General features: G+C 43.7%; 1 protein-coding gene across 2 annotated transcripts; it reads left to right on the top strand.

Annotated features, from left to right (window-relative positions):
* The first annotated feature begins 2,183 nt into the window (after positions 1 to 2,183).
* On the top strand, positions 2,184 to 17,176 carry LOC144495982 (zinc transporter ZIP6-like). Of its 2 annotated transcripts, none has more exons than XM_078216897.1 (10): positions 2,184 to 2,336; positions 3,905 to 4,665; positions 6,000 to 6,171; positions 6,989 to 7,158; positions 7,917 to 8,063; positions 9,395 to 9,506; positions 10,898 to 11,281; positions 13,341 to 13,421; positions 14,171 to 14,361; positions 15,193 to 17,176. In XM_078216897.1, the coding sequence occupies exons 2-10, from the start codon at positions 3,907 to 3,909 to the stop codon at positions 15,343 to 15,345; spliced, it is 2,169 nt and encodes a 722-aa protein (XP_078073023.1). In that variant the 5' UTR covers positions 2,184 to 2,336; positions 3,905 to 3,906; the 3' UTR covers positions 15,346 to 17,176. The 2 variants fall into 2 exon arrangements, with proteins under 2 accessions (XP_078073023.1, XP_078073024.1); XM_078216898.1 differs by having other exon boundaries at positions 2,216 to 2,305.
* Positions 17,177 to 19,907: the final 2,731 nt, after the last annotated feature.

Below are 19,907 nucleotides of genomic sequence, written 5' to 3'. Positions count from 1 at the left end.
AATAGGAGCTGGAGGAGGCCATTCAGCCCCTTGGGCCAACTCCACTATTCAAAAAGATCATGGATGCTCTTCTATCTCAACTCCACATTCCCACCATATTCCAGTATCCCTTGATTCACTTAATACCCAATCTCTCAATCCCATCCTTGAATATTCCCAATAACTGGGCATTCATAGCATTTAGGATTGGCAATCCCGAAGATTCACAAACCTCCTCCTCTAATTCCTAATGGCTAGATCCTATCCTGACAATAATACAGAGAGGGGTTAGTGTTATTTCCAACTTATACAAATGAGCTGGATACAGAACATGTATATGTTTGGTAAATTTGCAAACACTTAAAACAGGAAGTCCAATGGGGTTTGGGAGGGTGAATGGACACATTGGTTGATCTTTCTCTACACCCTAGCTAAGACTGTAACACTACATTCTGCACCCTCTCCTTTCCTTCTCTATGAACAGTATGCTTTGTCTGTATAGAGCGCAATAAACAATATTTTCCACTGTATACTAATATATGTGACAATAATAAATCAAATCAAATTAAAATAAGGGTTTAGATGCAACTGGATAGAGCAAATTCAAAGTGATGCATGTTGGGAGGATAGTGAGGCACAGAGCAGAAGTGTTGGGGTTAGTCACTTTGTGGGACAGTCAGTCTATGTATGGGTCCCTCGGTGGATCACACACTTTCTGGGACTCTCTCTTTCTGGGACTATGAACTACTGTCTCTATGGGTCAATTTCTCTGTGGGTCATTGTCTCTGGGCCACACTAAAGCTCATTCTCTTTTAATGGATCCCTCGCTTTAGGCCACTCCCTCTGGAGTCACTCTCTCTGGGGTCACACTCCTTGGGGTCACAGTCTCTGGAGTCACTCTCACTGGGGTCACTCTCCCTGGGGTCACAGTCTCTGGAGTCACTCTCACTGGGGTCACTCTCCCTGGGGTCACAGTCTCTGGAGTCACTCTCTCTGGGGTCACAGTCTCTGGGGTCACAGTCTCTGGAGTCACTCTCTCTGGGGTCACAGTCTCTGGGGTCACAGTCTCTGGAGTCACTCTCTCTGGGGTCACAGTCTCTGGGGTCGCTCTCATTCTGGAGTCGCTCTCATTCTGGAGTCATCTCTCTGGTCACTCTCCCTGGGGTCACTCTCTCCGGGGTCACTCTCCCTGTGGTCACTCTCTCTGGGGTCACTCTCTCTGGGGTCACTCTCTCCGGGGTCACTTTCCCTGTGGGCACTCTCCCTGGGGTCACTCTCCGGTAAGAAGTTTAACAACACCAGGTTAAAGTCCAACAGGTTTATTTGGTAGCAAAAGCCACACAAGCTTTCGGAGCTCTAAGCCCCTTCTTCAGGTGAGTGGGAATTCTGTTCACAAACAGAGCATATAAAGACACAAACTCAATTTACATGAATAATGGTTGGAATGCGAATACTTACAACTAATCAAGTCTTTAAGAAACAAAACAATGTGAGTGGAGAGAGCATCAAGACAGGCTAAAAAGATGTGTATTGTCTCCAGACAAGACAGCCAGTGAAACTCTGCAGGTCCACGCAACTGTGGGGGTTACAGATAGTGTGACATGAACCCAATATCCCGGTTGAGGCCGTCCTCGTGTGTGCGGAACTTGGCTATCAGTTTCTGCTCAGCGACTCTGCGCTGTCGTGTGTCGCAAAGGCCGCCTTGGAGAGCGCTTACCCGAATATCAGAGGCCGAATGCCCGTGACCGCTGAAGTGCTCCCCAACAGGAAGAGAACAGTCTTGCCTGGTGATTGTCGAACGGTGTTCATTCATCCGTTGTCGCAGCGTCTGCATAGTTTCCCCAATGTACCATGCCTCGGGACATCCTTTCTTGCAGCGTATCAGGTAGACAACGTTGGCCGAATTGCAAGAGTATGTACTGTGTTAAAGACTTGATTAGTTGTAAGTATTCGCATTCCAACCATTATTCATGTAAATTGAGTCTGTGTCTTTATATGCCCTGTTTGTGAACAGAATTCCCACTCACCTGAAGAAGGGGCTTAGAGCTCCGAAAGCTTGTGTGGCTTTTGCTACCAAATAAACCTGTTGAACTTTAACCTGGTGTTGTTAAACTTCTTACTGTGTTTACCCCAGTCCAACGCCAGCAACTCCACATCGTCACTCTCCGGGACAGCTGCAGTTCTCCTTTCCATCTCCTGGCGCCGCTACTGAGCCGCTCCAACTGCGGCTGCGCGAGTTTTCGGCGGCTCGTGCGTTGATCAACGGTTAGAGTCTCGCGCGCGGCCGGAGTGGCCGGAGAGCGGGCGGTCACTCAGTGTCCGAGCGGTCGGTGTCCGGGTGCTCTGTATTCCGGGCGGTCAGTGCCGATCCAGCTCCGTGTCCCAATGTCTCTGTCACCGGGACCGCGCCGGTTCTGGGCCTCAGGCCCCGGGATCCGTTTGTGGCTCCGCGGGGGCGGGATGAGGGGGGGAGGGGATGATGAAGGAGGGGGAGTGGGGATGAGGGGGGAAGGAAGGGGATGAGGGGGTGACCAAAGGAGTGGAGGTAGAGATGTTGATTGGGGCGGGGTAGGAACTGGGGTGAGGATGGAGGAGGGAGGGTGAAGATGGGGGGGGGATGAGGGGGAGGGGTGAGGATGAGGGAGATGTGAGGATGAGGGGGGGTGAGGATGAGGGGGGGTGAGGATGAGGGGGGGTGAGGATGAGGGGGGGTGAGGATGAGGGGGGTGAGGATGAGGGGGGGTGAGGATGAGGGGGGTGAGGATGAGGGGGGGTGAGGATGAGGGGGGGTGAGGATGAGGGGGGGGTGGGGCGAGGAGGGGAGGCGCTGGTGGAGGGGGTGTTGAGCCCGGGGTGAAGGTTGTGAACAATATAGAGACTGGGGGATGAGGGTGATGTTGGTGGGGAGAATTTGGGTTGTGAATAGTGGAATGGAATGAAAAAAAAATTTGCATTTCTATAGCACCGTTCACATCCTCAAGATAATCCAAAGTGCTTTACAGCTAATTAAATTTTTTTTGGAAACAATTTTACTGTAATGCAGTAAAGATGGCAGCAAATCCCACAAAAATGTGAATCTGATACTGATCGATGTGTTTTTAGTGATGGTGGTTGAGGAATAAACATCGGTCCCAGGACACTGGGGCGAACCCATCCCTCCCTCCTGGAATCTCATTAATTTATATGCAAGAGCAGTCAGCATTTTTGTGGTTGTGGGGAAAGATTCTCAGGATGTGGGTGTCACTGGTATTTATTGCCCATCCCTAGTTGCTTTTGTGTTGGTGTTCCTGAGTTGCTGCTGGTTCTGACAGAACCAGGTTAGACTTGTCCAGCTATTTCAGGGAGCAATTAAAGAGTCAGCTACCTTTGTGGGTGCCTGGATATATTGTAAAGCTTTTAAGAAATCCTTTAGCAATTAAAATTGAGTCAGTTATTATCTTATTATACAAAGCAACGTTTTGAAATGCAAAATTGAAGAGCCCCGTTAATATGAACTGCATAATGAACAGGAAAGGTGAAGGATTAAAAACTGCACTGTTACAACAGAATTGAAACTGAACATGTCGGGGAAAAGTTAGCCTTTTTATGTTAGGACTGCTTTTCAATTTATATAGACCCAGCAAATTAAACAGCAACTTATAACTAGGTCTTGAGGTATGTGTTCTGACAGCATCTTTACCCCAGTCCAACGCCGGCATCTCCACATCGAGAGAGAATATAGTCAAGGTTTGAGTCTGGATGACTGTCAGGCTTTGACAAGGGGTCATCCAGACTCAAAACGCTGGCTCTATTCTCTCTCTACAGATGCTGTCAGACATGCTGAGATTTTCCAGCATTTTCTGTTCCTATATTCCAGTATCTGCAATATTTTTTCCTTTGTCTTTGAGGGATGTGTATGTAATCTACTGTTTCTTTCTGGTGACAGGAATGATTCCAATAGCGAGGTATCCATCTCTCCGATTTTTCTTGACCTGCCTGGTGGTTTTCTTTGGGAGAGGGTGCTGTGGCCATGCCGACCATGATGCTGAATGCACAGCGATGGGTGAACACGGCCATCCACCTTTCCTGGATGCATCCACCACGGGCATGGACAAGTACAGGGCGGTGTTTGAGCAGAGTTACTATCTGCACAAACTTTTCGACCAGTATGGAGAAAATGGCACCCTGACGGTGGAGGGTTTAGAGAAACTCCTGTGCAACATCGGAGTTGGTGGAGTTAGATCGATGCGAACTAAACACGAGCATTCTGATCACGTTGCAAAGAAACACTCGTTAGTGGCAGAAGGAAGCATTCATCACCACTGCTGTCCAGAATGCCGACATATTCGGGTGAGAATTGGCTTACAAACCACTCCCAAAGAAACTGGAAATTTTCCAAAGCATGGCCATCCATCAGGTCAGCACACACTGGGCACAACTCCACCATCACCAATCTCTGCTGGAGATAAATCTGGAACCAAAAGACACACAAGGCCAGCACGCAGTCCGCCGAGTGCGATCCCAGCTATGGCAGATACACATCTGGTAGCTGGGCTCAAAGCTGAAATTGCTGCGACTGCTGGTTACAGCACAGATACAGCCGGTGAGCCACCAACTGAATATTCTACTCACAAGGATGGTAAAGAGGCCCAGAGAAGAAATAATCCACTTGAAAACCACATCGATAAAGACTCAAAAGGAGAGGAGGTAAAATTGTGTTTTATTTGCTGTGCAGTCCCATGAGGGGCTGTCCTCCTGCGATCAGTGGTTTATTGTCTTGGCTCTTATTCGTATACAACAACTTGCATTTATATAGCACCCTTAACGTAGTAAAATATCCCAAAGATGCTTCACAGAAGTGTTACCAACTAAAATCTGACAGTGAGCCACATCAGATCTTTGAACAGGTGGTCAGTAGCTTGGTGAAAGAGGTTGGTTTTAAGGAACGTCTTAAAAGGGAAAAGAGAGGTGCTGGGGTTTGGGAAAGGAATTCAGGAACTTAGAGTCTAGGCATCTATCTGACGGCGCAGCTATCAATGGCAGAGCAATTAAAATCAAGGGACAGAGTTGGAGGAACGCAGAGATTTGGAGGATTGTAGACTGAAGATTACAGAGATAAGGAGGGGTGAAGCCTTAAGAATGAGAATTTTAAATTGGAGTTGTTGGACAAGGAGCCAGTGTAGGTCAGTGAGCACAGGGGTGATGGGGGAATGGGGCTTGTGAGTTAGAACATGGGCAGCAGAGGTTTGGGATGAGTTGAAGTTTCTGGAGCGTGGAAGATGGGAGGTTGACCAAGAGAACGTTGAAATAGTAAAGTGGGAAGTGATAATGTAGTTGATCAGGCTACATCCTAATGAGAAGGTAACAGCCAAACATTCACCGTCTATAGATTTCTTAGTTGCTTGTTTTGGAGATTCTTAAACATAGTGATGGGTTTCTGCCCTTTGTGAGACCAAAAATAAGCAGTAAATAAAATAACGTAGTAAAGGTATCCAGGGCTCCGTCATTCTCACTGTAGCTGATTGCTCCCTTTGCATCTTCTGTGTCCTAAACTGTCCGGTAATGCCACTTGCAAACACACAATCGATCCAGCTTACCCCAGATGATAACCTGAGGGGTGGGTTTAGACAGAACACTGAGTGACTGTGTTCTTGAATTTACAATCCAGAAATGCCTCATTCTCTTCAAAAGTGAATATTGGAAATCACATTGGAACAGGAAATGCTGGGAAGACTGAGTAGGTCTGACAGCATCAGTAGAGAGAGATTTAAGTTCTTAGATCGATGACCTCTCATCAGAACTGATGTTGCAGAGTGCAGACACTCCTCTCCACCTGAGTCAGTTTTCCTATATTTAGTGCAGGTGGACCACCCCTGATCTCTGATGGTGCACGTGCATTTCAAATATTCCACCCTCTATTTTAACACTCTGAATTTCAACTGTGGGTTGCAGGGTCTTGTATATGGGAGGTAACGAAGAAAAACAGGGTATTGCATTGGTCAAACAGGCCTTTAACCTGTGCACTGTTGTTTCCCCTGCAGTGCCTGAATGCAGACAGGTTGCTCTCATCCCATGGAATGACCCCACAGATGACTCTGAACACAGAGCAGTTTGGGTACATTTGCCCAGCACTCCTGGATCAGATCGAGAGCAAGGCTTGCATCACACGTGAAACTCAAGAGAAACACGCAGCTTCTTCCTCTGCTGTGGCAGGTGAATATTTCATTTGGACTGAATGTTCCATTTGCTGCATAATATATGTATCCACTCCATACATTGCATCAGACCATTCAACCCAAGGTGCCTACACCATTCTTTGAAAGACCTATCTTGTCTTCCTCTGGTTACCGACCCTTCTGCCAAAAGAAACAGTTGTTCCTTATTTACTCTTATCAAAATCCTTCACAAATTTTGAACACCTCTGTCCAATCTCTGTCCTAACCTTCTGTGCTGTAAGGAGAAGAATCCCAGCTTCTCCACTCTCTCCACATAACTGAAGTCCCTCATCCCTGCTACCATTCTAGTAAATCTCCTCGGGACCCTTTCCAACACTGACATCCTTACTCTGAAATATTGCCCCAAAATTGAACATGTGTATTCCAGTTGAGGCCTAACCACTTTGAGGCCTTAACCTCCTTGCTTTTATATTTACCTTTATTTATGATGTCGATTATACCACATCTTTCTAACAGCTTTATCAACAAGCATTGCCACCTTGCAAGATTTGACTTTATTTAGGACTATGCACAGAAACAAGCCATTCAGCCCAACCAGTCCATGTTGGTGTTTATACTCCATCCCATCCCATCTTTCCCCATCTAATTCTGTCATTGTAACATTCCATTCCCTTCTCCCTCACATACTTGTCTAGCTTCCCTTTAAATACTACTCACTTCAACCACTCCCTGATGGTGAGGATTGAAAATTGTCCAGTAATGTACTATATTGTTAAATCTGACTTAAATAGTTTAAAGTATATTTTGGGATGTGTAATGTGTGTTATATTCTGTCGCTTTTTGTTTTATAACAGCTTGGATCGGTGGCTTTGTGTCCGTCACTGTCATCAGTTTGCTGTCCCTATTGGGTATAATCTTCATGCCTTTAATGAATAAAACATTCTTCAAGTTTCTCCTGATGTTTTTGGTTGCTTTAGCCGTTGGGACGCTTAGTGGGGATGCATTTTTACACCTCTTGCCACATGTAAGTGCCTCCTGTTATTGAGAAATAATTTTTCAAAAGTGTTGCATTTTAGAGACCAGATTGATCTTTGGTGCCCCACCCTGTGTGGCTGCATCTTCATTCACTACTCTGATTGGTCTGTTAGACCCACTCTTCAACCTACTGTTGGTAATGTTCCCAGGAAAATGTTTAACTTTGTAATGATCTGTTCAGAGAAGTTTACCAGACTTATAGCTGGAATGGGCAAGTTGCCTTTATGAGGAAAGGTTTGCATCTACTGGAGTTTAGAAGAGTAAGAGACGACTTGATTGAAACATACAAGATCCTGAGGAATATTGACACGGTGGATGTGGAGAGGATGTTTCCTCTTATTGAAGAATCTAGAACTAGGGGTCACTGTTTAAAAATAGGGGGGGGTCACTCATTAAAGACAGAAATGAGAATTTTTTTCTCTCGAGTGTCTGAGTCTTTTGGAACTCTGCTTCTACTGTCTTTTGAGGAACAGAAGTCTTTAAATATTTTTGAAGCAAAGCTAGATAGATTCTAAATAAGCAAGGGGGTGGAAGATTGTTGGGAGTAGGCAGGAAAATGGAGTTGAGGTTAATCACATCAGCCCTAGTCTTATTTAATGGTGAGCAGACTTGAGTGGCCACCTTCTTGAGGGTAATTAGGGATAGATAATAAATGTCAACCTTGCCAATGAGGCCGACAAATGGAGAGTTGGGCTTAATGGGTTTTTTCCACTTGATTAATAAGATGTTTACGTTCTTACCTTGCAGTCACAAAGTGTGCATCACCATGGTGTAGAAGACCAAAATCACTTGGATTCTGTTTGGAAAGGCCTCACTGCTCTTGGTGGCCTTTACTTTATGTTTCTAATTGAACATCTTATAACATTAATTAAACTGTACAAAGATAAAAAGAAGGTAAGAACTGCAATTAATTTTGTCTCAGATGTTAATAAAGGGAGATTTTTAATGACAGATCTTAGTTCAGAGTTTTGATTGATAAACAGAAAACGCTGGACATACTCAGCAGGTCTGGCAGCATCAGAACTCACCTAAGACATTAACTCTGTTTCCCCCTCCACAGGTGTTGTTGGGCCAGCTGCATGCTTGCAGCATTTTCTGTTTATGCTTCAGATTTCCAGCATCTGCAGTATTTTGCTTTTGTTTTCAGTATGCTGGTAATTGTTTTCAGTGTTGAATGTTGATCCTGCCTCCTTACTTTTGGATATCTGAACAAGAAAAGGAATTTCTGTGTGGTGGCCTTGATTATAATTTGCTTCTCATTGGCGGTTAGTTGATAAAAGAATCCTAACTGGCATCAATCACCTTTATATTCATTCATGGGGTGTGGGCATCACTGGCTGGCTGGCCAGCCAGCATTTTTTGTCCATCCCTAATCGTCCTTGAAGTGAGTGGCTTGCTAGGTCATATCAGAGGGCATTTTAAGAGTCGACCACATTGCTGTGGCTCTGGAGTCCCACGTAGGCCAGACCGGGTAAGGATGGAAGATTTCCTTCCCGAAAGGACATTTGTGAACCAGATGGGTTTTTAATGACAATCGACAATGGTTTCATGGTCATCAGTAGATTCTTAATTCCAGATTTTTATTGGATTCAGATTTCAATGATGGGATTCGAACCTAGGTCCCAGAGAATTATCCTTGGTCTCTGGATTACTAGTGGCAATACAACTACCCCTCTGTCTCCCTTTGCCTTGTGCTAGAATATAGCTTTTATTTGCCGGTAATGTGAGGCTTCAGTTATGTGGAGAGACTGGAGAAGCTGTGGGTTGAGATTTGATAGGGGTGTGCAAATTCGTGAATGGTTTTGATTAACTTATCAATCTTTATTTAGCTGCCTGTAAGTGTGTGTTTTTAGAAATTAAATGTCCTCTTCCCTGAGGGGCGGCAGTGGTATTGTCACTGAACTAGTAATCCAGAGACCCAGGGTGGACTCGGGTTCAAATCCCACTGCAGAAGGTGAAATTTGAATTCAATTTTAAAAGATCTGGAATTAAGAGTCTAATGATAACCATGTGGCTTGAAAACCATTGGTTGACTCTTAAACTCCCTCTGAAATGGCCTGGAAGACCACTCAGTTCAAGGACAATTAGGGATGGGCAATAAATGCTGGCCAGCCAGTGACTCCCACATCTCATGAATGAATTTAAAAAGTGCACACAGCAGCACTTCCTAGCTTTGGAGCTGCCCATATCTGTGCAATGTCTGAAATGCATTTCGTTTTCAACAGCAGAAGAAGTCTAATCAAGATGACCAGGAGGTGGAAACAGATAGAAATGCAGAACCCCACGAATCACAACATTTATCTAAGGATGAAAACCCAGAAATGAAACAATTTGCTGGTAAGTCCTCAGCTGGATCTCTGCAACATCTCTTCACCCCTTTCCATCACAAGCTGAAATTGGTGCAATGAATCTCACTAGATTATAGACTTCAGCGTGCATGTGTTATATCAACAGTTTTCTAATTGAAAACACTTGCTTGAATTGAGACAAACGTCTTCACTGCATTTGTTGTCCCCTCCCCCCGTCCGACAGGTGCACACACTGAAATTGGGAGCTACAACGCAACTTTAATTAGGAGTTACATACATTATGAGAGAAAGGGTGGGGATAAAATGAAGGCAAACCAAATGGTAATAAGTGAAGAGGTAGTAGACAGAAGCTGTAGTGAATGGAACATAATTCTGCCATCACTTAAAATAAATTCAGTGTAAAAGATCCAAGGTTTGGCACAGTGATTAGCACTGCTGCCTCACAGCGCCAGGGACCTGGATTCAATTCTGGCCTTGGATCACTGTCTGTGTAGAGTTTGCACATTCTCCCCATGTCTGCATGGGTTTCTTCTGGATGCTCCAGTTTCCTCCCAAAGTCTGAAAGATGTGCTGGTTAGGTACATTGACCCGAACAGGTGCAGAGTGTGGCAACTAGGAAAATTTCATCGTAACTTCATTTCAGTGTTAATGTAAGCCTTACTTGTGACTAATAAATAAACGTTAGGTTTAAACGTAAGGAAGATGGCTTTAAATTTGATAGATTGTTTTAAATTTATTCTTTTATGTGATGTAGGTGTCACTGGCAAGGCTAGTATTTGTTGCCCATCCTTAATTGTTGCCCTTGAGCTGCCTTCTTGAACTGCTGCAGTCCATGTGGTGTAGGTTTGCCCACATGAACTGTTGGAAAGGGAGTTCCAGGATTTTAATCCAGCAGTGAAGGAATGGGGATAAATTTCCAAGTCAGGATGGTGTGGGGCTTACAGGGGAATTTGCATGTGGTTGTTTTCCCATGCAACTGCTGCCCCTGTACTTCCGGGTGATAGATGTTGCGGGTTTGGAAGGTGCTATCTAAAGAGCCTTAGTGAGTTGCTGCAATGCGTCTTATAGATGGTACACACACTGCCACTGTGTCAGTGGTGGAGGGAGTGAATGTTTAAGGTGGCAAATGGAGTGATGATCAAGTGGGTTGCTTAAAATGAGCTCTGTCACTTCAGTTAACTATTATGTGTTCCTGACTTATATTGAGAGTAGTTGGCTCTCTATAGGTTGGCTTGTGTATAATTCCTCCTCTTTTTAAAAATAAATGCTCATTACATTTTCCATTTATATTTAAATATATTCCTACTGTGGTATTTGGGATTATTATGAATTCTTCCCAAAATATTTATTTTGCTGTTTTATTTGGCTGAAGTGTTTAATGTGCCCTTTTTTGGACAATGCGTTTTGTTTGAATTTCAGATCCAGGCGACTCTCTGGTTGAACCTAAGGATCAGTCAAACCTTCACTCTCTAGACTACAGTCAGAACTCCCTGACTCCAGAGCAAGAAGTAATGATTGCCCACGCTCACCCTGAAGGCAATTACAATGCGTACGTGCCCAGGGGGTGCGAGAACAAATGCCACTCTCATTTCCACGACACCATAGGGAATGCCGACGACTCTCATCACCATCATCACCGCTATCACCACATTCTGCATCACCACCATCACCAGAACCACCACCCCCAAAGTCACGGCCACTACTACTTTCAGGAGGATTTGAAGGACGCAGGAATAGCAACTTTGGCTTGGATGGTGATCATGGGTGACGGACTCCATAACTTTAGTGATGGTCTGGCTATCGGTGAGACCCTTTACCCTTATTAAAAACAATATTCCACTGTTTCCAACTCAGTAACCACAAGCACCCTCATGAGGTGATGGCAATGTAGCAGACACTTGCACGGTCGCCTGGTTGAGCAGATAGCTTCATTCAGAGTGGGGCATGGCTTACATTTTGCATATTAATTTTGCAAATACAGAAGGTAAAAATAAAATTGAATCATTGAATGATACATGACAGAAGGAGGCCTTTTGGCCCATCATGCTTGTGCCAACTTTTTGAAAGGATTATTAATTAGTTCCTCCTCTTTCCCCATAGGGCCCTGCAGTTTTATCAGCTTCCACTGCCCTTTCAGGCAGCACCTTCCAGATCACAACTCACTGCATTTTTAAAATAAATTGCCTCATGTATTCCTCAGTGGGAATATCTAGAGCACAGTGCTGAAGAATTCAAGGCAGAGTTTTTGAAATGTATGAAAATTGCTAAACATTTGTCTGCAGAGAATGCAAAGCACAGAAACAGGCCATTTGGTCCATTTGCTTCATGCTGTTATTTATACTCCATATGGGCATTCTCTATCTCACCCTAACAACATTTCCCTCTATTCCTTTCTTCCTCATGTACTTGTTGAGCTATTTTCACATCAGTTTTCCTCCCAACTTGTCCCCATGGTTCTGGTTTAGTTACGTTTTCATGTTGCAAATTCATTCAGGCCAGAACAAGCCAAGACTCTCACCTCGGCCTGTATCTACACTAGTCACCTCAACTAGTTGCTGCGGCAGCAAGTCCCACATCCTCACCGTGCCCTGGGTAATGTGAGGTGATACATTTCGGGTAAAATAAATAACAGCAATAATTATATCCTGAGGAAAAAATAGGCTTGATGTGTGAGAAGAGCAGATGAGTTTTGATGGTGATGGTTACAGGACATTCAGGGCAGTGCCTCTGATCAAAAGGCTGTTTGTTTTTTTAAATGGAAATCTAAATGATTTGAAATTACAAATTCAGGTCTAAATTCATGTTCTCATTGTCATTTTCAGCACTCTAATGTCCCATGTCCGTCAAGCCCCACCCCCCGCCCGATCCTGATGCAGTGTGTGTTGTGCAGGGGGTGAGAGAACTGGGTGCAGTATTCATTCAATCATAGAATAATACAGCACACAAGAAGGCCATTTGGCCCATGATGTCTGCACTAGCTCTTTTCAAGAGCAATCCAATTTTTATTTTATTCATTCGTGTGACCAGGGCGTCGCTGGCTGGGCCAGTATTTATTACCCATCCCTAGTTCCCTGAGGGCAGTTGAGAGTCAACCACATTGCTGTGGCTCTGGAGTCACATGTAGGCCAGACCAGGTAAGGACGGCAGATTTCCTTCCATAAAGGACATTAGTGAACCAGACAATCCGACAGTCAACAATGGTTTCATGGTCATCAGTAGATTCTTAATTCCAGATTTTTAAAAATTGAATTCAATTCCACCACCTGCTGTGGCGGGATTCGAACCTGGCCCCAGAACATTAACTGAGTTTCTGGATTGATAGTCTAGAGATAATACCACTAGGCCATCACTCCCCTAATTAGTTATTCCTAATCTCATGCTCTTTCACCAAATCCCTTCATTTTTTTCTTCTAAGTATTTATCCAATTCCCTTTTTGAAGATTGCAGTTAAATCTGTAGCGGCAGGACACTCCAAATCCTAACCACTCATCACATAAAAGGCATTTCTTCATTTCATTTCTAATTCTTTTACAAATCGCCCTAAACCTGTGACCTCTTGGTGTTTACCCCCTCAGTCATTGGAAACCTTCAGGGAGTGTAGTGAGTGCTGCACCATTAAGTATTTCTTCCAGCGCTTGCTTTATTTTGAATGCACCTGATCTTGAGAAAAACAGATTTGACGTGATCCTAAATTGTGTGAAAGTGGGATTTTAAATTCCTTTCAGGCAGTTGAGAATAAATTACTTTTAATCCAGTCATAAACCCATCACTGATATTATGCTGCATGTTTTACATTCATGTGTTTAAGTTTCATGTGGTCGTTTTAACTGTAACACAGTTAACACTGAATTCTTGTGTTTAGGAGCTGCTTTTACTGGAGGTTTGTCCAGTGGATTGAGTACATCTGTTGCTGTATTCTGTCATGAATTGCCGCATGAACTGGGTAAGAGTTAAAACATAATCGACACAACATTTGACTGTATTTGCAAAAAGCATTAGTGGAAAGGAAGAATTGATTTACATTTGCGGCACATTGTTGAATCCTTGTTGACGGTAGCCATTCAGCCCATCCTGCTTGTACCCAGTACTCCCAAGATAATCTCCCTGGCCTGATCTCTTCCCGTTGTCCTGTATTTTACTATGTTTATCTAATCTTCACAACCTCGAGTACTCTTTGTCATGCTGTCACTGTTGTAATGTAGGCACCACTACAGGCAGTTGAAGCACAGCAAGATCCCACAAACAGCAAGGTGATAAAGATCAGTCTGTTTACCAACATGGGTTGAGAAATAAACATTAACCCAGGACGCCAGGGAGAGGTCCCTACTCTTGTTTGAATAGTGACCGTTGTATCTTTTACCTCCAGTTGGAGCCTTGGTTTAACATTTTATGAGAGATGACACCTCCGGCTGTGCAGCTGTCCCTCGGTACTGCACTTGGAGTGTCAGCCTGGATCTTGTCCTCCAGGCTCTAGAGTGGACTTGAACCTGCCACCTTCTGGCTGGAGGTGAGAGTGCTACCCATTGAGCCACACTGACACCTCCAGATGCAGACTGGGACTTGCATGGTAATAAGGTTGCTGCTGGGGTCATACAGGAACGCGGTAGAGGGATGGGAGATAAGACAGTAATGAGAAAGCACCAGAGTTCGAAAGTTGATGTCCAAAATGCTTCCCACTCTTTTTGCGTGCAGGTGATTTTGCCGTACTGTTGAAAGCTGGAATGACAGTGAAACAGGCTATCCTGTACAATATCCTCTCTGCCTTGCTGGGATACCTGGGTATGATAACTGGCACTGCCATTGGCCACTATGCTGAAAATGTCTCCACTTGGATCTTTGCTGTTACTGCCGGTTTGTTCTTGTATGTGGCCCTGGTTGATATGGTACGTACACACCACACTACTTCCCTGTTTTCGCTGCTATAACAGCGTGCACCTATATAGCACCTTAACATGGACAAACATCCCATCATGCATTTGCTTGGACTGTCCTCTGCTCCACTAATGTGTGCCCAATGACAGCTAACGGGTCTGTTCCAGAGCCTACACCAGGACACACGGACAATAATGCATTTACTAGAGCAAAGTTTCTCTATGGTTTCCAATACAAGTTTTGTAAACATTGTTTAAAAAGTATTGGTCCATTCTGTGTCTATAGAACATTGTTATCGGTACGGCATTGCTACAGTTTCTTTATAAATTACAGCTTCTCTTTTCTTCAGTAATTTCACCAGTTTCTGTCATCTCTGGTACTGCCACTCTCTGCTAATAAATGCTCCAATGTTCCTCTATGTCTTCTCACTGCATCCAGTTTAAAAGAAAATCTTTTATTGTTATGTTGTGTTTTCTGCTGTGTCATCCATTACTTGCTGTTCTTGATTTAATGCTACAACTTTCTCCTGTTTCTTCCCTGTAAGTAAGAGATCTTGCAATGATAATCCTCCACTCCACTGACACATTCAATTCTAAAGGTAGTTGAAAGTTTGGGATCAGAGTTCCTCCCTGCTTTCGCTCAGTGTTCTAGGATGCAAAGGAGTTAGGACCATGTTTATACTACTCAACCTTCAATATTATAACCATGACTATGCTGCCCAGACACATTATTAACTCTGTTAGACTCCGAACAGGGGCCAATCCCTTGCTTGTTTTGCTGAACTGTAGAGTGACTAATGCAAGAATGAATAACTCCGGCTGGCTTCTGGTTTCTTCCTGCAGGTTCCTGAAATGCTTCACAGTGACGCTGGTGATCATGATTACAGCCATGGGGCATACTTCCTTTTACAGAATGCTGGGATGCTGCTGGGATTTGGCATCATGCTGCTGATTGCTGTCTTTGAACATAAAATTTTGTCAATCATAAGACTGTGACATTTTTGCTTGTGTCTGAAACCTGCAGGTATTCTCTGAAGCACTAGTTTTGTGTCTTATTTATTGATCCGCTGTGTGTAATAATGTAGTGAGGTTGTAACACTGCTGTTTGAGCTCTGCTAATAAAGCGACAGTCTGAACTGTGATAGCTCTCTCACGGTTCAGACCCAAATCCATGCTTCCTCCAACTCCCGGTCCAAAGCCCATACCCATACCCAGATTTACCCATACCCAGATTTTCCCACACTGTGCACATGCTTGTACTGACAGATATCTTCAGCCTCATCAAACTGGGACCAAAACCTTAAAAGGAGAAAGATTATCACTTACAACAGGACAGGCTGATGACCACTGTGGCTGTGAGATTTTCCCCATTCTGTATTTCTAACTCTATCCACACTCAATCCAGCAGACCTCTAGCGAGGCCTGTATCGTTCCATTCTATCCATTTCTGAGAAGAATTAAAATGTACAAATTTTAATACAGCAATGAATATGTGAGGTACATAACAGAGACTGTAGGGAACAGGTTGACAGTCGCTGTACAGAATCCAAAGAGTCAGAGACACGGGTGCAGCAAAAACCATAACGGAAACTTAGAATGGGAAACTAAAACACCAGGCACGTGGTGAATAACGAGAGTTAAATAGAGTGTTAGTGGAGAGACTTTTGTTGTCTGTGCAATACCACAAGCCCTCAGACTAGTTAGATATATTCAACAAATTCTTGTTAATAGAGAGCTGGATCTTTCCACTAGTAACCAAGAATTATTTCCTTCACTTAAACAGCCATGGTTAATAGTCACAAATTCGAAAGGTAGCCTTAGACTTTTCCCTCAGAGCAATGGGTTGACCCAGATTTAGTGAGGATAAAGGATAACTCGTTCTATGAAGAATATTGAAAAGTAAGCACTTGCCCTGCCAGTGATTACTGCACTTAGAATGATAACGGTTCAGTTATCGTTACTGGAATTCAGATTAGTGAAACTCTTTTGCTTTTCGTATGTATAAAAATAATGTGACCATTCCAAGAGAAAACATGTTAAGATGCTGATTGTGCCAAACTGCAATGTGACCGTTATCTTATTTGTGGCTTTCCCCCCCGCCCCCCGAATTAACGTTCAGCAATATCCAAAGCTCACAGACGGAGACTCTCGGTGCTGTTCCCAATCATTATAACCACGGCACTGGAAGTTGTATTTTATTTATGGAGTAAAATCTGAGTACAGAATTCCAAACTATTATTGTAAAAAAAAAACAAATTTGGAACTTTTGAAGGAAAAGTTTATTCCTTGGCTAGTTTTACAAGCTGCACTGTGAAGCTGAACTCCAGTTCAGAACACTTGACAAGCTTTTCTGAAAGTAAAATGCTAATGTTACGAAAATTAAAGTTTACAACTTGATTGTTACAAACATTCCTTTGTTACACATATTTATAATCAGTATAGTTACAACAAGCACAAACTGTAATGGAGTCATGTTACATTCCATTTGCCTTTTTTCTTTGTAATAGGTAATTGTAGAAAGCAGGACAGAATGCCATTGAACTTATTGTAAATAACGTCCGCATATTCTACAATATTAAAATGAAATTTGGATTATGTTTAAAACAAATGCATGTTACAGGGGAGGGCTGGACTCAGCTTTACTGTGCATGCAACCTTTCACCATTTCACCTTTTCAATATAACTGTTGAGGAAAAATAGTGAAGGAGCATATTGAAAGCACTGGGGGCTTGTTTACTATAGATCAATGGTTGATGAAGGAGCAGATTATTGATGTAGTAAATGCTGTTAGTTTTGAAGAATAAAGCGCTGATTTAGATTTATGTTCCTGCTGTGTTTCTGTTCATTGTTGTGTTGTGAATTTATTTTATTCATGGGATATGAGCATCACTATGAAAGCCAGTTTACTGCCCATCTCTGATCACCTTGAGGTGTTGGTGAGCCACCTCTTGAGCCATTGCAATCTGCGTGATGTAGGGACACCCACAGTGCTGTTGGGGAGCGAGTTCCAGGACTTTGACAGCAAAGGAATGGCAGTATAGTACCATGTCATGGTGGTGTGTCATCTGGAGAGGAACTTGCGTTCCCATGTGTGTGCTGCTCTTGCCCTAGATGGTAGAAATCAGATTTGGTAGGTGCTGTCAAAGGAACCTTGGCAAGTTGCTGAAGTGCAACTTGTATATAGTACACACTGCTGCTGCTGTTTGCCGGTGGTGGATTGAGTGCCAATCAAGTGGCTGAATCACGGCTGATCTTAGATTTCAACTTCACTTTCCTGCTCGCTCCCCATATCCCTTGATTTCCTGATTTCCAAAAATCTGCCTATCCCAAACCTAAGTATAGTAAACAGTGGAACACCCACAACCCTCAGGAAGAGGATTCCAAGGATTCACAACCCTTTCGGTGAAGAAATGTCTCCTCATCTCAGTCCTGAGACTGTTTCCCCGTGTTAGCTTGAGTGTTGTTGAAGTTGGGGAGGTGATGGCCTAGTGGTATTATCACTAGACTATTAATCCAGAAACAGGTAATCTGGGGGCCCGGGTTCGAATCCCGCCACGGCAGATGGTGGAATTTGAATTCAGTAAAAATTTATGGAATTAAGAATCTTCTGATGACCATGAAACCATTGTCGATTTGCGTGGCAGAGTGGTTAGCGCTGCTGCCTCACAGCACCAGGAACCCAGGTTCAATTCCCGGCTTGGGTCACTGTCTATGCAGAGTCTGCACCACGTACTCCCTGTGTCTGCATGAGGTTCCTCCGGGTGCTCCGGTTTCCTCCCACAGTCCAAAAGACGTGCTGGTTAGGTCCATTGGCCATGCTCAATTCTTCCTCAGTGTACCTGAACAGGCGCCAGAGTGTGGTGACTTGGAGATTTTCACAGTAACTTGATTGCAATGCTAATGTAAGCCTACTTGTGACACTAATAAATAAACTTAAGATTGTCAGAAAAACCCATCTGGTTCACTAATGTCCTTTAGGGAAGGAAATCTGCCGTCCTTTACTGGTCTGGCTTACATGTGACTTCAGAACCACAGCAATGTGGTTGACTCTCAACTGCCCTCAGGGCAACTAGGGATGGGCAATAAATGCTGGCCAGCCAGTGACGCCCATGTCCCACAAATTAATTTTTAAAAGTCGCATTCATCCAGGTAAGTGAAGAGTACCCCATCACATTACTGACTTGTAAATGATGGAAAGGCTTTAGCGAAACTGAAGCAGTGAGTGCAGCATTCCTGGCCCCTGACCTCCCTAAAGCACAGTATTTATGCGGCAGGTTCAGTTAGGTTTCTGGTCAGTAGTGACTTACAATGTTAATGATGGTGATTCGGGGATGAGAACGCTGTTGAGTTTAAAAGGCTTGTTGGAGATTTGGTATGGTGCAATTGTTACTTGACACTTATCAGCCCAAGCCTGAATGGTGTCCAGTTCTTGCTGCATGAGATACTGACCTTTTCATTATCTGAAGAATTCTTAATTGGACAATTTGGGTTTCTGAAGTTTTCTACCCAGTATTTTAAAACTGCCTTACGTCTGTACGATTCAATAATTGTAGAAAATTAGAATTCAGACGGTAATTGTTGGAATTCTGATTAATGCTGATGGCCTTTAATCCCTGTGAAAACTATTGTTACTGTTGTAAAACATGGTTGAAATGCTAATGGAGTGCCAAGCAGAAACAACAGTGGAAGCAAAATCCAGAAAGGCTTTAAAAACTGTCCAAACATTTGACTTTAAAAAAGAAATGGTTGTATCCTTTGATATTGTTCACAGAGGAGTCAATGCCTAGTGCAGTATTCAATTCAGCCGAGGTTAAGGGGGAAGGGGGGATGGCTGAAGCGTGTGGTGGGATAGAGGAGGAGAGGAGAGAAGGGGGGAAAAGAAATAAACTGAAAATGTACAGTGCTTTTCACAAGCACCAAATGTTCCCAAAGAGTTTTGGGGCCCATGAAGTATTCCAAAGTGTACTGACTGCTCAAAATATAGGAAATATAGTGGCAGTTAATTTTGTTCCCAATAAGCTACGAACAGCAATGTGATGATGAACAGATCATCCATTTTGATGTTCGTTAAGGGCCAATGGAGTGAATCCTCTGTTCTCCTTTGAAATAGTGACCATGGGAGCTTTTGCGTCCAAATGAAAGGAAAGATAAATAAAGACAGTGCTGCACAGGGACTGTCAACATGGATTATGGGGCTTAAGTCTCACTTGGGATTGGAAGAAGGAACTTAATTTCTAAAGTGCTCTACAGTGACTGAAGGATAGTCACTGTTGTAATGTGACAGCTTTGATCTGCTGAGGGGTGACTGATGTGAAACTAATTCTGGACCTAAGCCAAGTCCTAGCATCAAAGTAGAAAAGAAAGGAGAAATATTTGGTCTGAGGTGCTGCAGCAAGTGGACAATATTCTACCTCATGGCTGGGCTGGTATTAGGGTTGCCAACTGTGATTAAACGTATTCCTGGAGGCTTCACTACATTCTACTCCAACTGGAAAGCAAGAAGACTCAAACAATTGGATGATGCTGGACTGTCAGCCAAACGGCCTTTTTATCGATGT

Source organism: Mustelus asterias, chromosome 7 (assembly GCF_964213995.1).
Source record: "Mustelus asterias chromosome 7, sMusAst1.hap1.1, whole genome shotgun sequence".
NCBI lineage: Eukaryota > Metazoa > Chordata > Chondrichthyes > Carcharhiniformes > Triakidae > Mustelus > Mustelus asterias.
The sequence above is the reverse complement of the archived record's forward strand: the minus strand, read 5'-3'. Positions and strand labels throughout refer to the sequence as shown.

Coding starts and splice junctions, on each gene's coding strand:
- LOC144495982 (XM_078216897.1), top strand. CDS start 3,907: ATGATTCCAATAGCGAGGTATCCATCTCTCCGATTTTTCTTGACCTGC. Junction 6,172..6,988: donor TTCTTCCTCTGCTGTGGCAG/GTGAATATTTCA, acceptor GTTTTATAACAG/CTTGGATCGGTGGCTTTGTG. Junction 14,362..15,192: donor ATGTGGCCCTGGTTGATATG/GTACGTACACAC, acceptor TTCTTCCTGCAG/GTTCCTGAAATGCTTCACAG.